Source organism: Pleurodeles waltl, chromosome 12, assembly GCF_031143425.1.
Source record: "Pleurodeles waltl isolate 20211129_DDA chromosome 12, aPleWal1.hap1.20221129, whole genome shotgun sequence".
NCBI lineage: Eukaryota > Metazoa > Chordata > Amphibia > Caudata > Salamandridae > Pleurodeles > Pleurodeles waltl.
The window spans coordinates 571,065,340-571,078,004 of NC_090451.1; the positions used below are offsets into that span (position 1 = coordinate 571,065,340).

At 45.8% G+C, this 12,665-nt stretch overlaps 1 protein-coding gene across 4 annotated transcripts in view; it reads left to right on the forward strand.

Annotated features, from left to right (window-relative positions):
- Window positions 1-12,665, forward strand: part of BCAR1 (BCAR1 scaffold protein, Cas family member) — a 214,296-nt gene that overhangs the window by 73,707 nt on the left and 127,924 nt on the right. For all 4 annotated transcript variants that reach the window (XM_069217683.1, XM_069217686.1, XM_069217684.1 and 1 more), the window contains one exon: window positions 8,661-9,377. In XM_069217683.1, coding sequence (XP_069073784.1) covers window positions 8,661-9,377 — 717 coding nt within the window. The remainder of the gene's footprint in view (window positions 1-8,660; window positions 9,378-12,665) is intronic.

A 12,665-nucleotide genomic window follows, 5' to 3' on the forward strand; every position in this document is an offset into this window, starting at 1 on the left:
CCCTGTCTGTTGTGGCATGGTGGGCAAACAAAAGACTGAAATGCAACCTGAGTAATTACCATCAGTTGAGGTTAATTCGGGCATTCAACCCATGATTTTTTGCTTTCTTCCATTGGATGGGCCAGCCTGAGTGGAATAAGCAAAAGGCACCACTGCCCAGGAAGACTATTAGAGCTGCCTGATGGAATACCAACTACTATCTTCAACCATAGGATAAAGAATGTATAGAATCTTCCACCAGTATGCAAAGATTTCTCTTCCAAAATCTGGGGTACCACACCAGTTGCAACTGAGAAAGTTTTTTTTTTAACCAAACTGTTTTTGTTAATTTTCCAAAGACCCACAAAAATCATGACAATGTCATTATCACATAAGGCAGTCAATAAAGTCAGAAGGCAAATAGTAGGTACAATTTCGAAGAAGGTAAGACACGACCACATTTCGATATATGAATCAATTAAAAGAGGAAGGAAAGTGATACAACATCATTATTCAAACAGGGTACATATAACAAATAAAGTGCCCTTTATCTCATCCGTCAAGAATGCATTGAACAAACCGAAGAAATGTAGAAAAAAAAACATTGTAACATGTTTGGATGGAGCATTTGAGGTGAATAGGTGCAGGAGGGATTCAGATTCGGCTGGTAGGGGATGTCATTTGTGGTATGTCAAAATATGGTACAAAATAATTGGAAGATAAAGGAGCATTACACTTGGAAGAGGTGGAGTGCCCTTGTGAGATGGGACAAGAGAAAAGTGGGAGGCCTTGTGAAAGAAATTGTACTAGGGGTCTCGAAATATAATCAAAGCTTTTCTGGGTACCTGAAAGAATGACAACCATATGCTCCATCGTGAGGGCTTGCCAGAGGTGAGCATGCCATTGTGACATGGGAGGAGCCTCGGATTTCTTCCATACTGAGACTAGGTCCATCTAGACTGCTCCCAAGCAGAGCCAGATGATAGAGCGGTCTCCCTGTGTTTGGTGTTTGGGGAATGGGGCCCTAAGACCTAGAAGAACAAACTCTGAAGCGCAGGGGACTGGGTAACTCAGGATTTCCTTTATCTGAGCTAGAATTCTGGTCCAGTAGGGCCGTATGATTGGACAGTCCCACCAAATATGTTGAAAATCACCTAATAGCCCATAACATCTTCAGCAGTGATCTGATGAGTTTGGAAATATAAAGTCTTTCCGGAGGCAGATACCGATCATAAAGCACTTTATAGTGCACTTCTCGTAGACCCAGTGAATGATTACATTATGATTTGTCACTGCAAAGTGTTTGTTTAACAGTGATGGGTGTCCCTAGTGTATGTTCTCAAAATGAGATATGGGCAGGGAGTGGAGATGTGTGTGGTGGACATCAGGAGTGAATTAAGAAAGGAGATTCACCCCAAGGTTGTCCCGTCCTGTCTCACACATTGCTCTCTAGGGAGCTGCTCTCTGGTGGCTGCTAGCTGCATAGCTGGTTGTAATACCCAGTGCTTCAGTTGGGTGTAGTGGTAAATCTCTGAAGCAGGTAAATTAAAGTCACAGCAACAATTCTCAAATATCAGTATGTCCCCCCCATGAAATATATCTGAAATAGTAAGGCAGCCTCCTTCCCGCCATAAATCAAGAGTCCGGCAGCAGTGCCGGCTGGAAGGCCACATTATAATGGATAGGTGTGTAGGGGGAGGAAAAGTCAGCAAGCAATTTAATTGAGTCACGCTAACTCAAACGTTCAGCATTGTAGCAGTCGGGGTGCCTAGGTAGGCATTTTGTGGACGATCAAATTTGCGTTTCCATAGCACAACCCAAATTGTGCTTCCCACTACCGCTCTATCCATGCATAGACAATGTTTGTTCAATGCCTTATGGGACCATTCAGACATGACTCTTAATTGAGCTGCTTTACAGTAAGATAAGCCCGGCAAAGCCAAACCACTGGCATCTCTATGGAGCTTCAACAACTTATATGTTAAACAGGCCAAGTGGTTTTGCCAAATGTACTTTGTTTATTATCAAGCGGGTAGTAGAGAAGAAATCTCTAGCCAACTCAGCGGGAGCCACAGGAAGAGGTATAGGATGCATGGTAGCACTGTAATTTGTACTGCATTAATGCGTCCAAGACAGAGCAAATATAAAGGGGCCCAACTCTTGAAATCTGCTTTTAATTGCTGCAGTAGAGGGAGGGTTGTTTGCTTTGTATAAATTGGCCACTCTGGGAGTGACCTTTATCTCTAAGTAGGTCATTTTTTCACCCTTTGAAAGGTGGAAAATGCCACTATCTCCTCCATCTCCACCAGTGGGATGGTCAAACTGAGCAAGAAAGATTTATGGAGATTAACATGACATCAAGCTACAGATTTGAAGAGCTGGAGTTCAGTCTGTAGGGCTGGGAGCGATACCCGGGGAGAAGTAAGAGACTACAGGACATCATCTGCAAACAAAGGAATGTGTTCAACTGTGTTAAAGGAGAGGCCATGAATAGAGGGCATAGCGTGTATCTTTGCAGCGTGGGAGTTTGATCCTGAGAGCAAAGAGTAAGGGGGGAAAGAGGGCACCCCTGTTTCGTTCCTCAAAGTAGCTCAAAGAAGTCAGAGGGCGGCCCATTCACTAGCACCCTAGAGCATGGCCATGCATAGTTCACTTGTATCATAGCAATGAAGCTTTCCTCCTACCCCAAAATGGCGTAGTATGTGAGAAAGGAAGGGTCTAGCCCACTTGGTCGAAAGCATTTTTGGCATCTAATGCTAGGAGAATTGTTGACATGTTGTTTTTAGTGCCTTCCTTGACCAAGTGGAGCACCTGTCTTAGGTTGTCATGGGTCTGTACCGTTGATGAAGCCAGATTGATCAGGCGTATCAATTCTGGCATGATGATCTCTAATCCATTGGCCAGGATTTTATTGTACAATGTAGCATTGAGGTTAAGTAGGGCAAGTGGCTGATAGGATGCACAGAATTTAGGTGTTTTTCCTGACGTTTGGATAACAGAATTCAGGGCCTCTCCCATTGAGGGCGTTAGAGCAGGAGAGTCTGCGATATGGTTAAATAGCTCTGTCAAGTGAGAGACTAGGTCTGAACCAAAGGTCTTCTATAATTGGGCATTGGGTCCATCGGGATGAGTGCTTTATGTAGCTTGAGGGTGTCTATAGCAGATTGTACCCCTTCTCCAGTTATGGGGCAGCTTAAGGTGTCATTAAGGGTTGGGGGAACTTGAGGTAGAGTAACTTCATCTAGGGAGGCTAGCTGTTCTCTAGTATCCATAAGATGTGAGGTATAAAGTTGTTTGTGAAAGTTCTGAAACACCCAGCCTTCTCCTCCTCTGTACTGTGAACAGCCCCGGTTTCCGTTTGTATCTAGCATATGTATTCCTTTTCCTGCTTAATCCTCAATTGCCTCATAAATAGTGAACCTACCTCATTGCCCTGCTCATAGGTGGTATTTTTTAAGGGTTAGGAGTGTCAGTTCTGCTCTACTGGCATATATAGCTTGATCTTTCCTCTTAATGCATTGACCTTCCTGTGAAGTATGAGTGGGTGTGGCCTTATGGGCTCTTTCGGCTTTGGAGAAGTTCTGCTTCTAACATTTGATATTTCTTGTTTTTTTGTTGGGTCAAGGTAGTCATCAGAGATGTATATTTTCCTTGGATAACTGCCTTAAATGCGTCCCAGTTGAGTGGTTGGTGTCTCGGGGTCTGTTCAGTTGGAAGTATTCCCTAATCATTTTACGGAATTCATTTCTGAAGAGATGGTCACATGTAGGATGGTAAGAAAAAAACTTCTACAGAAAGATGGACCCGGGATGTGCCATTTTAGTACCACTTACACCAGGACATAATCCAAGAGAGTGATGGGATGAATAGTGACATTTAAAATAGTGTGTCATACAAGTTGGCTGATAAAACATGATCAAGTCTAGAATAGGTACGATGGAAATGTGAGAAGGGTAGTCTTGTGTGGTGGGATGAGTGGTCCTCTAGGCATCAAGTAAGCCTAGTTGGAAAGTGTTGATTTTGTATTTTTATTAAATATACCGCCCTGCATCCTGTGGGGGGTGAGTACTGTCTAAGGCAGGATCACAAATCAGATTGAAGTCACCCAACAATATGCCTCCCTCAGCGAACCCACCCAGCAGGGAGAGGAAAGAGAAGAGAAATTCACATTGGCCCGAGTTAGGTGTGTAAACCGTGCCAAAGGTGCAGAAGAGATCCTTGATTATTCCCTTGACCATCAAAATCTGCTCTTCTTTATCTGATTTGCTGCCTGTGACTTGAAATTTCACTGAGGAATGGAAGAGGAGCACCAATCCATTCATTATGTTCTGTTGTGGCAGACAATTTTCAATATTAGGGATATCATTTGTGATGCAGTCTGTGGTCTTCACTTTGTTCAAATGTGTTTCTTGGAGGAGTATGATACCAAGGCATCTGTCAAGAATATATTTCCAGAGTTGGTGGTGTTTAGTGGGGGAGTTCAGCCCCTTCACATTCCAAGTTAAGGCGTTAAGTACCATATAAAGGTTTAAGACGTGTGTTCTATAGGTCTTCACTCAAAGGAATATCCATGCAACAATACAAAACGTAAGAAAAACAGACAGACTCCCCACCCCCCCTCCGAACTCAGAATTCCATCTGAAGTTCAAACCTTACGAGCGGAATGGACATAAACCTGCCAAAACACCCTACATATTTGTCGTGTTTATCAAAATTATAAAAAAATACATGATGCCTGGACGTAGTATAGCCAACCTGTATGACATGACATAGGTTGAAAGCAAAGGGGATAGCAATGAGGAATATTCTCCAGCAGACAGTGCACTACACACACACCAAACATTTTCCAGCATTTCAAAATAGGAGGAGGTAAAAGTCAAAGTATGTGGCATGGTCAACCCCCCTTGTCACAGAATGCAAAGATTTCAATTGCAAAAAAGAGTACAAGGGATCATGAGTTAGTTCATCTCTTGCCGTCGTGACATCCCCTCCTCTGTGAGTGCCACGCTCCTATAGTTGTTTTGCTGATAGGATCTGAGGATGTCTCTCCGCCACTCCCGCCAGGGCCAGGTGACGTGGGTAGTGTGAGGCCCAGCAGAGAAGCTGCATCTTAAAATGCAGTGAAGTGGTATTGCTTACTGTGAAGATCGAAGGTAATACCAAAGGGATATATCCAGCAATATTTTACACAATCTCTTTGCAGGGTGTCCGTTACTGGTTTAAATTGCAGGTGTCATGCTAGAGGTGCATGAGCAATGTCCTGGTAGAGTGAACAAACCGCCCCTGAAAGAGACAGTGTCCCATTTTCGAGCTGCTTGGTGGATCAGTTCTTTGGTTTTGAATGAGTTTAGTTTAGCACGGATGTCTCCTGGTCTTTTGCCACTGCCCGAGTGCTGAGGTCCCACTCTACGTGCTTGCTCCATTTGCACCTACGGATGTTTGTCGCCCAGTAGGTCAGAGAACAAGTCAACTACGAAGGCCTCCAATCAGTGGCTTCAACTCCCATCTCCTAAGCTCTCACTCGAATATTGTCTCGCCTGGATTGGTGTTCTAAATCTTAGCACTTGAAGAGCTGTTTGCAATTGCGAGGAAGGCGTTCCATGGTACGCTTTATCAGGTTTAAGCGGTGCTCTATGTCCTCATGTTTTGTTTCCAGGTCCAGTGTGTTGGGAGTTGACCTTGGACTTGAAAGATTCAAAAGAATCTGCAATGTCAGACTTGAGCTTTACCCTGAGTTCCTTCTTGAAATCTCGCATGGAGGAGAGGAGCACTTCCTTAGTAAAAGCCATTGTTGCTTCTAGGGAGGGGAGGGGTCGATATTTGCTGTCCTTGCGTCTGACAGAGTTAAGTAGTTAAACACCTGGTTAGTCTGGGCTTACTTCAGCGACATAGAGGCAGCTGTGTTGTAAAGTGCAAGAGATCATATGGGATTGATTGTCAACCAAAGTATTGCACAGCAGATCAAGTGGATCCAAGATATCAGGGTTGTATCAGTTTAAAATGGTTAATGGATCACTTGACTCGCACTGAGTCGGTATGCTTTTGTAAGATATGGGGGAAGCATATCCTGAAGCCCTCTCAGTTGTCAGCTGCCTCCTGTCCTGTCTAGGTGACCTCTGTTACTCATAGACACCATAGATCTCAGGACGCCTTCAATATAATCGGTGGCATAGCATGGTGAGTGGATCGTGGTGTCACTCTCAAGAGACTGGTCCAATCAATCCAAATATTTCACCCTCAAAGTTATTTACTGGTGAAGCAAATGCAGGTCTTTCTTGAGGTGGTCTCAGAGTGACAGAGACGTGCGTTGGAAGAAGGTTGCGCAGGCCGCGTACCAATATAGGCTCCATTACAGGGTCAAGCAACAAAGTAGCAGGCTCTGTTCCTGGCCATCTCCCTCTTTACGCCACCCTCCTTAGTACAGTAGCTTTACACCAGATTTCCAGAGCCTCCAGGGCCTTTAAAAGGGCCTGTGGGCTGCCTTTCTGAGCCGGGACCCTATGTGACATTCAAGGCCACCATCTTACTATTTGCTGGGGCTATTGGTGCTGGAAAGGAGGACAGCACTCCCCGTCAGGGGATTGCACCCTGCCGTCCTTACCGGGGCCAGAAGTACACTGTTTGGGATTGCTTTTCCTGTCAATGATCAATGAGGTTCGAGTTCTTCTCGACTGCTACATCTCGATCCTCAATGCTGCCATGTTGCTGCACAGGCGAGTTGCTGTCATTGAGGGCTGATTTTGCTTATGGAGGGGTAGAAACGGAGCGGCCAATTTACCCCTCAAGTCAGCCTGTTGTTCTCATTCTGTTGCAGGCTGAAAAAAAGTGTGGATGGCATCAGTTGAGGGGAAATCTGAAAGGTACTTAGCGGAGCCTCTGTGAATCATGTCCACACTGAAATAATGGTTGACTACTCCACCCCCCCCCCAAAGAAACTCTCTTGTGTGCCAGGGTTGATTTATCCACTGCCAATTCCTTTACTGTGTTCAGAACCAGGGTAAATACAACCGCTTGCCAGGAGAAGCTGTCTTGTAGCCTGCCTTGAAGGAAGGGCTGAACCATAGCGGCAATAGTGCCTTGGAGTTGCCCTTGTTCAGGACAATGCTATCTTGAAGAGGATAGGAAAGGAGCTGAGGTGGTGACAAACTGCAAAAACCACTGTAATTTTGGGAGGACCTGCACCTCTTTTGACAAGTGAGGTCCATGTGACCTGCTCGTCATTGCAGTGTAAGCTGTCTTGTGGAAATGTCTGAATACTAGGCACCTTCCTGAAGACTGTGATGGTGGACTAGCACCTAGAAGTGTGAGATGTGGTGCCACCTGCACCCACAGTCTGCAGCCCAAACTAATCTCTGCCCTTAATGTTAATTACCCTTGTCCCAGAAAAGAGCACAAATCTAACCGCTTAGCTGGTGTAGGCTCTGAAAAGTATTTTGGCACAGGGTTGCTGTTTGGGCCTGTGGAAGAACCTGACAGAAAGCAAGCAGCATAGCTTTCACACTGCCCCTTCCTACTTATTCTGGTTTTGGAACTGCCTATTCTTCCCCAACTGGGTGAATGCTCGTGCATCTGCTGTGGACTGCAACTAGATCTGGCTGAAGTGGAGAGTAAAAAGATGTGAGTCTTGCTCTGTGGTCCGTGCACAGCACACCAGTGGTGAGCCCACCAACAATGAACTACAGGCATGGCCTTCCTCAAGACATCAAAAGAACAGAAAGTTACTGCGCCTTTGTGACTTGAGCAGAGGGGGGGACAGAAGCTAAATTTTTTTCTTGGGGAATATAAACCGACTTATGGGCACAAGGGGAACTGAGTCGCAGGGGCTCACCACAGCCAATGTTCTTAGAACTACCATGTTTACTAATGGCCAGCAAGCATTACCACAAAAAAAGTTTTGTCCCTGTAGAATTTAGATGGCCCCTCGAAATAACAGTGGCTACAAATTGCTACCAGTACGTCACCTGCATTTCCCTCTGACTACTATGTATAATATTGTTTTGTGTGTAGTGATCAAATACTTTCTTTTTTAGTACTGACTGGTCAATGACTTGTAAATTCTTATTGAATATTCAGTTGATTTTGAGACCGTAAAAACACACAAAACACACCCACGCACCCACCTCCCAGAGTAAGTCTGGAACATCTAGAATTGGCTAGCCTGAAGATCAAGTACTAAAGGAGTGTCCTTGGTGCTCCGGTTTGAGTACAATAATAAGGTTAAGCTCTGAAGCACCAGTGGATTGAGACAGTCTGAGCAAGATGGCTCCAGGGTGCCCCTTGACTCCTGAAAAGACCTATCACCTAGCCTGCTTTCTATAACCTTGTCCCTAGTGTCTATGGGATCTAAAGTGCCATATATTTAGTTTACTGTAGCACATTGCTTTCCAAGTATTGTATGGAGTGGTATGTAGGAAAATCTTTTATCTTGGCTGCCAAAGCAGCTGGAATGTTTGGTAAAACATTTGTCACATTTAAACTTTCTATCTGCAGTGTCTCTTTTCCAGTGACCATCTTAACTATTGCTTCAACTATATGTGTCTAACTGCTGCAACTATGAATGTAACGTATGTACTACACGTATGAGGACAGGAAACTGTAGAATTGTGATTTATTTGTATTTACTTGTCCCAATAAAATTGTGTCCTGCTTTCTAAGCTTGATTTGTTTTCTTTCTTTTGCAGAATGTGCTGGCTAAAGCTCTGTATGACAATGTTGCAGAATCTCCTGATGAGCTTTCATTCCGCAAGGGGGATATTTTGACTGTACTAGAACATAACACCCAGGGACTTGATGGCTGGTGGTTGTGTTCACTCCATGGGCGGCAGGGTATAGTTCCTGGAAATCGTCTCAAGATCCTGGTTGGTGTGCATGACAAGAAACAGGCTGCTCTTGAGCAAGGGACACATCAACTCCAACAGTTGTTACCACAACAGGCTCCATCAGCTTACCAGCAATCGGTTATTTGCAGTGTGCAACCTGATTCACTGCAGTATGCCCCCACACACCCTGCCTTTCCAGCCCACGAAGAAGACAACATATACTTGGTTCCATCTAAAAAAATAGAAGTAACCGATCTCTACCAGGTTCCTCAAAGAGCACAGAGTCCACCAGCTAAGAACCCCACACTGTATGATAAGCCAGTCCCCCATTATCTATTACAAAGAAATGTGCAGGAAACGTACCAGGTGCCCCTGCCTCTGAACCCAGCACAAGAGCTCTGTCAGGTCCCTGTTCCAGCAACGAAGTTGGCTCATGATATTCATGAAGTGTCCCCTTCTTATGGGATTGGGCCGGATATTGAGCAAGCTCCATTATCTGAGGCTGAACTGCAGGGCATCTATCATGTGCCGCAACCCATGGATAAGGGAAACTGGGACAAAACAAGGCCACCAGAAAAGGTACTGTAGTAAGCAGTAAAACCAGATCATAGTGTTATATTTCTGTGGAGAAAGGAGTATTAACAGGACAGGAATAATTGTTTATGCAAGAAAAAGGTTAAATAGTGATCAAATATATTAATGTAATTTACACCTTAAAATGTCCAAGTGGACACATTTTTGTGGAGAAAATAAACAGGAAAAATTTGTATCTGCAAATATGAAAGTGACCACTATTGCTATGTAGCCACTGGCCTGCAGCGCCCGCTCTTGTGCACTTTATGCTGGTATTCTGTCTTGTGGGGTCACTGATATTTCCTTGTATGTCCATGATATGGTTCTCTTTCAGGGGGACATGAGCACAGACCCTGAGAAAGCAGTGCCACTCCTCACAGGGCCTGAGGAGGCCTCTGGCCTGGGCATCAACTGGCTCAAGACCAGCTTATTACGTGGACTTGAGCGAACTGTGCGCTGGGAGCAGGCACCTGTGGAATATCAAGGGGTCCACGTGTATCAAACTACTCCCAAGCTCTTGGAGGGAAACGTAGGCGTGGTAGTGGTCGCATTTCGGGCTAGTGTAGGTCTCTGAAAGTTGCTTCCGATCTCAGTTGCTGGGCAGGTCGATAGCTAAAATGATCGCCTTGCCTTCCTTCTTTGTTTGCGGTACTTCATTGATTGTTCCCCGTGGCACATTTAGGGAATTAGACAGGATTTTGATTGACCTCATTTGGAACAGGGCCATTGGCCATGACGTTGTCTAAGGTACAGTGTGCAGCCACCGACAGGAGGATGAGTGCTCCTGACTTTGAGTATTATTACCTGGTGGCCCAGCTGCAGTGGAACATGGGGTGGTTTCGGGAGTTGGCAAACGAGGAGGCACTGCACTTCCTGGGCACCCCTGATCGAGCCCTATCTGAACTTTGTTGCTTGACCCAAAAAGGGCTCCTACTGTGGGCCGACAGGACCTAGCTATAACAAAGAACTGTTAGTTCAGGTGCTCTGCCTGACACAGACGTACACTCTGTATTTTCAGGCTCTATGTATGCAATTCATTGGGTTGAGTGGGGTCGCCTGCAGGACTGGGTAGAGGCAGGTATAGTCCCTATCAGTGCGCTTTATGCAGATGGGTAGTTGCACTCCTTTGAGGGCCTGCGATGAGAGTTTGACCTCCTGGGAGGGCAATTTCTACTGCATGGTACTCTGATGGCAGCTGTGCAGGGACTCTGGGGTAGGTAGGCCTCTGAACTCCAGACACATTGTGGTTGCCAATTTATTCGCAGTAATGCCACCACTTGGAGACTGGTGTCTGGGCTCTATGGGGTGCTCTGGGTGAATGTGTTGCTGTCTCTTATTCAACTGTAGGAGATGGGAGATTGACTCAAAATGTGGGAAGCTGCCCCTAGGGTGTCCCGCAGTGCCCACTTCAAACATATCCACTATTAGGTTCTCCATTGGGCATATCTTCCGCCCCAAAAACTTAACACCTACTTCCCACTTATTGTGCATGCCTGTCCTTGGTGCCATTTTGTGTTGCTCTACTTTAAACTAAGAGGAAACTATGCCAAAGAATGCAGCACTGTTAGTCTGGGTAATTAATTTATTAAGGCACTTCCCAGATATCAAATAAAAGCAAACGAAAATATGAACATGACCATTTAACTTGAATGCAGTAAAACACATGTCTATGCCAACATACTCACAGCAGTTCAAAAATGCTAGAGAGAAAACGTGCAGTACATCAACAGTAAATATATGTTTGATGGCATGTGTAGCTGCAGATACACATGCTGTGCATTGTTCCTGCCATCTAGTGTTGGGCTAGGAGTGGTACAAGTTGTTTTTCTTCTAAGAAGTATTTTCGAGTCACGGGACCAAGTGACTCCTCCCTTTCGGCTCCATTGCGCATGGGCATCAACTCCATCTTTGGTTGTTTTCTTTCTGCCATCGGGTTCGGACGTGTTCCTCTTCGCTCCGTGTATTCGAATCGGAAAAAGACTTAATTCACCTAAAATCGTCTGTGTTGTTTTCGATTGTGAAACATCTTGCATCGACACCGGTGAAACACAGCTTCGGTGGCCCTTCGGGGCTTCCGTGCCCAGCCAGGGCCTGGTCGGCCCGACCGCAGAAAACGTCAAAGCCTAATGGACCGGACCCTATTCCGTTTCTGCCCACAGTGCCACGCCAACTATCCCTACACAGACCAACACCGGGTCTGTAATCTGTGTTTGTCACTGGACCACAGAGAAGATACTTGCGAGGCCTGCAGGTCATTTCGATCGAAGAAGACCTTGAGGGATCGGAGGGCGAGGCGACTGCAAATGGCGTCGAAGAGTTCAGAGCACCTCGACGTCGAGGAAGAGGAGATGGTGATCTCCATCCAAGGTTTGGATTCGGACTACTCTGACGCAGACCAACCACCCACAGCAGGCCAACACGTGAGTACGCCTGCCACGACCCAAGCACAGAGTCAGTCCAAGACAAAACATAAGGCCTCGGGATGCCACTGCCGGAAGGCCATGGCTTGACCCATAAGAAATCAAGCAGTGACCAAGGAACACCTTCGGCACCGAAAACGTGCCGAAGTCTTTGGACTCGAACCGAGAACCCGTCACTGAGAAAACTCAACATCGAATCGTCAAGTCGGCGAAGCCCCGAAAGAGTCTTTCGGAGCTGAGGCCTACTGTCAGCATGGGCATTTCGGTGCAGAAAAAACGGCTTCGGAGCCGAAAAAAGCCTCGTACACCGAGTAACATGGACTCTCAAAACAAGAGAGACACAGATTTGAGGAGAAACTACACCAAATGGAGGAGTTTGATGAAACACAGGCAAGGATACAGATCCATAAGGATACTGGGAAGATCCAAACAGCCCCTCCTCTCAAATTCAAAAGGAAACTGTCTTTTCAATCACGTATGGATACTGAAAAGCCAAAGGTTAAAGTTCCCAGAGAAAATTCTCTATCACGCCAGTTCTCCCCAGAACATTCTCCTCTGCATTCTCCGTTAAGAACAATTTCACCTCTTGCCACGCCCACTGCACAGTCACCCACACGCACTGTGCAGTCGCAACAAGATACAGAACCTTGGGACCTCTATGGTGGCCCTGTGTCGGACAACAGTCCCGAGTGCTATCCCTCAAAACCCTCTCCACTTGAGGATAGCATCTCATACACCCAAGTATTGGCTAGGGCTGCTGCATTCCATAATGTGAGCATGCACTCAGAGCCATTGGAGGACAACTTTCTCTTTAATACCTTGGCCTCCATGCAAGCTTCCTACCAAAGTCTGCCGATGCTCCCAGGCATGCTTA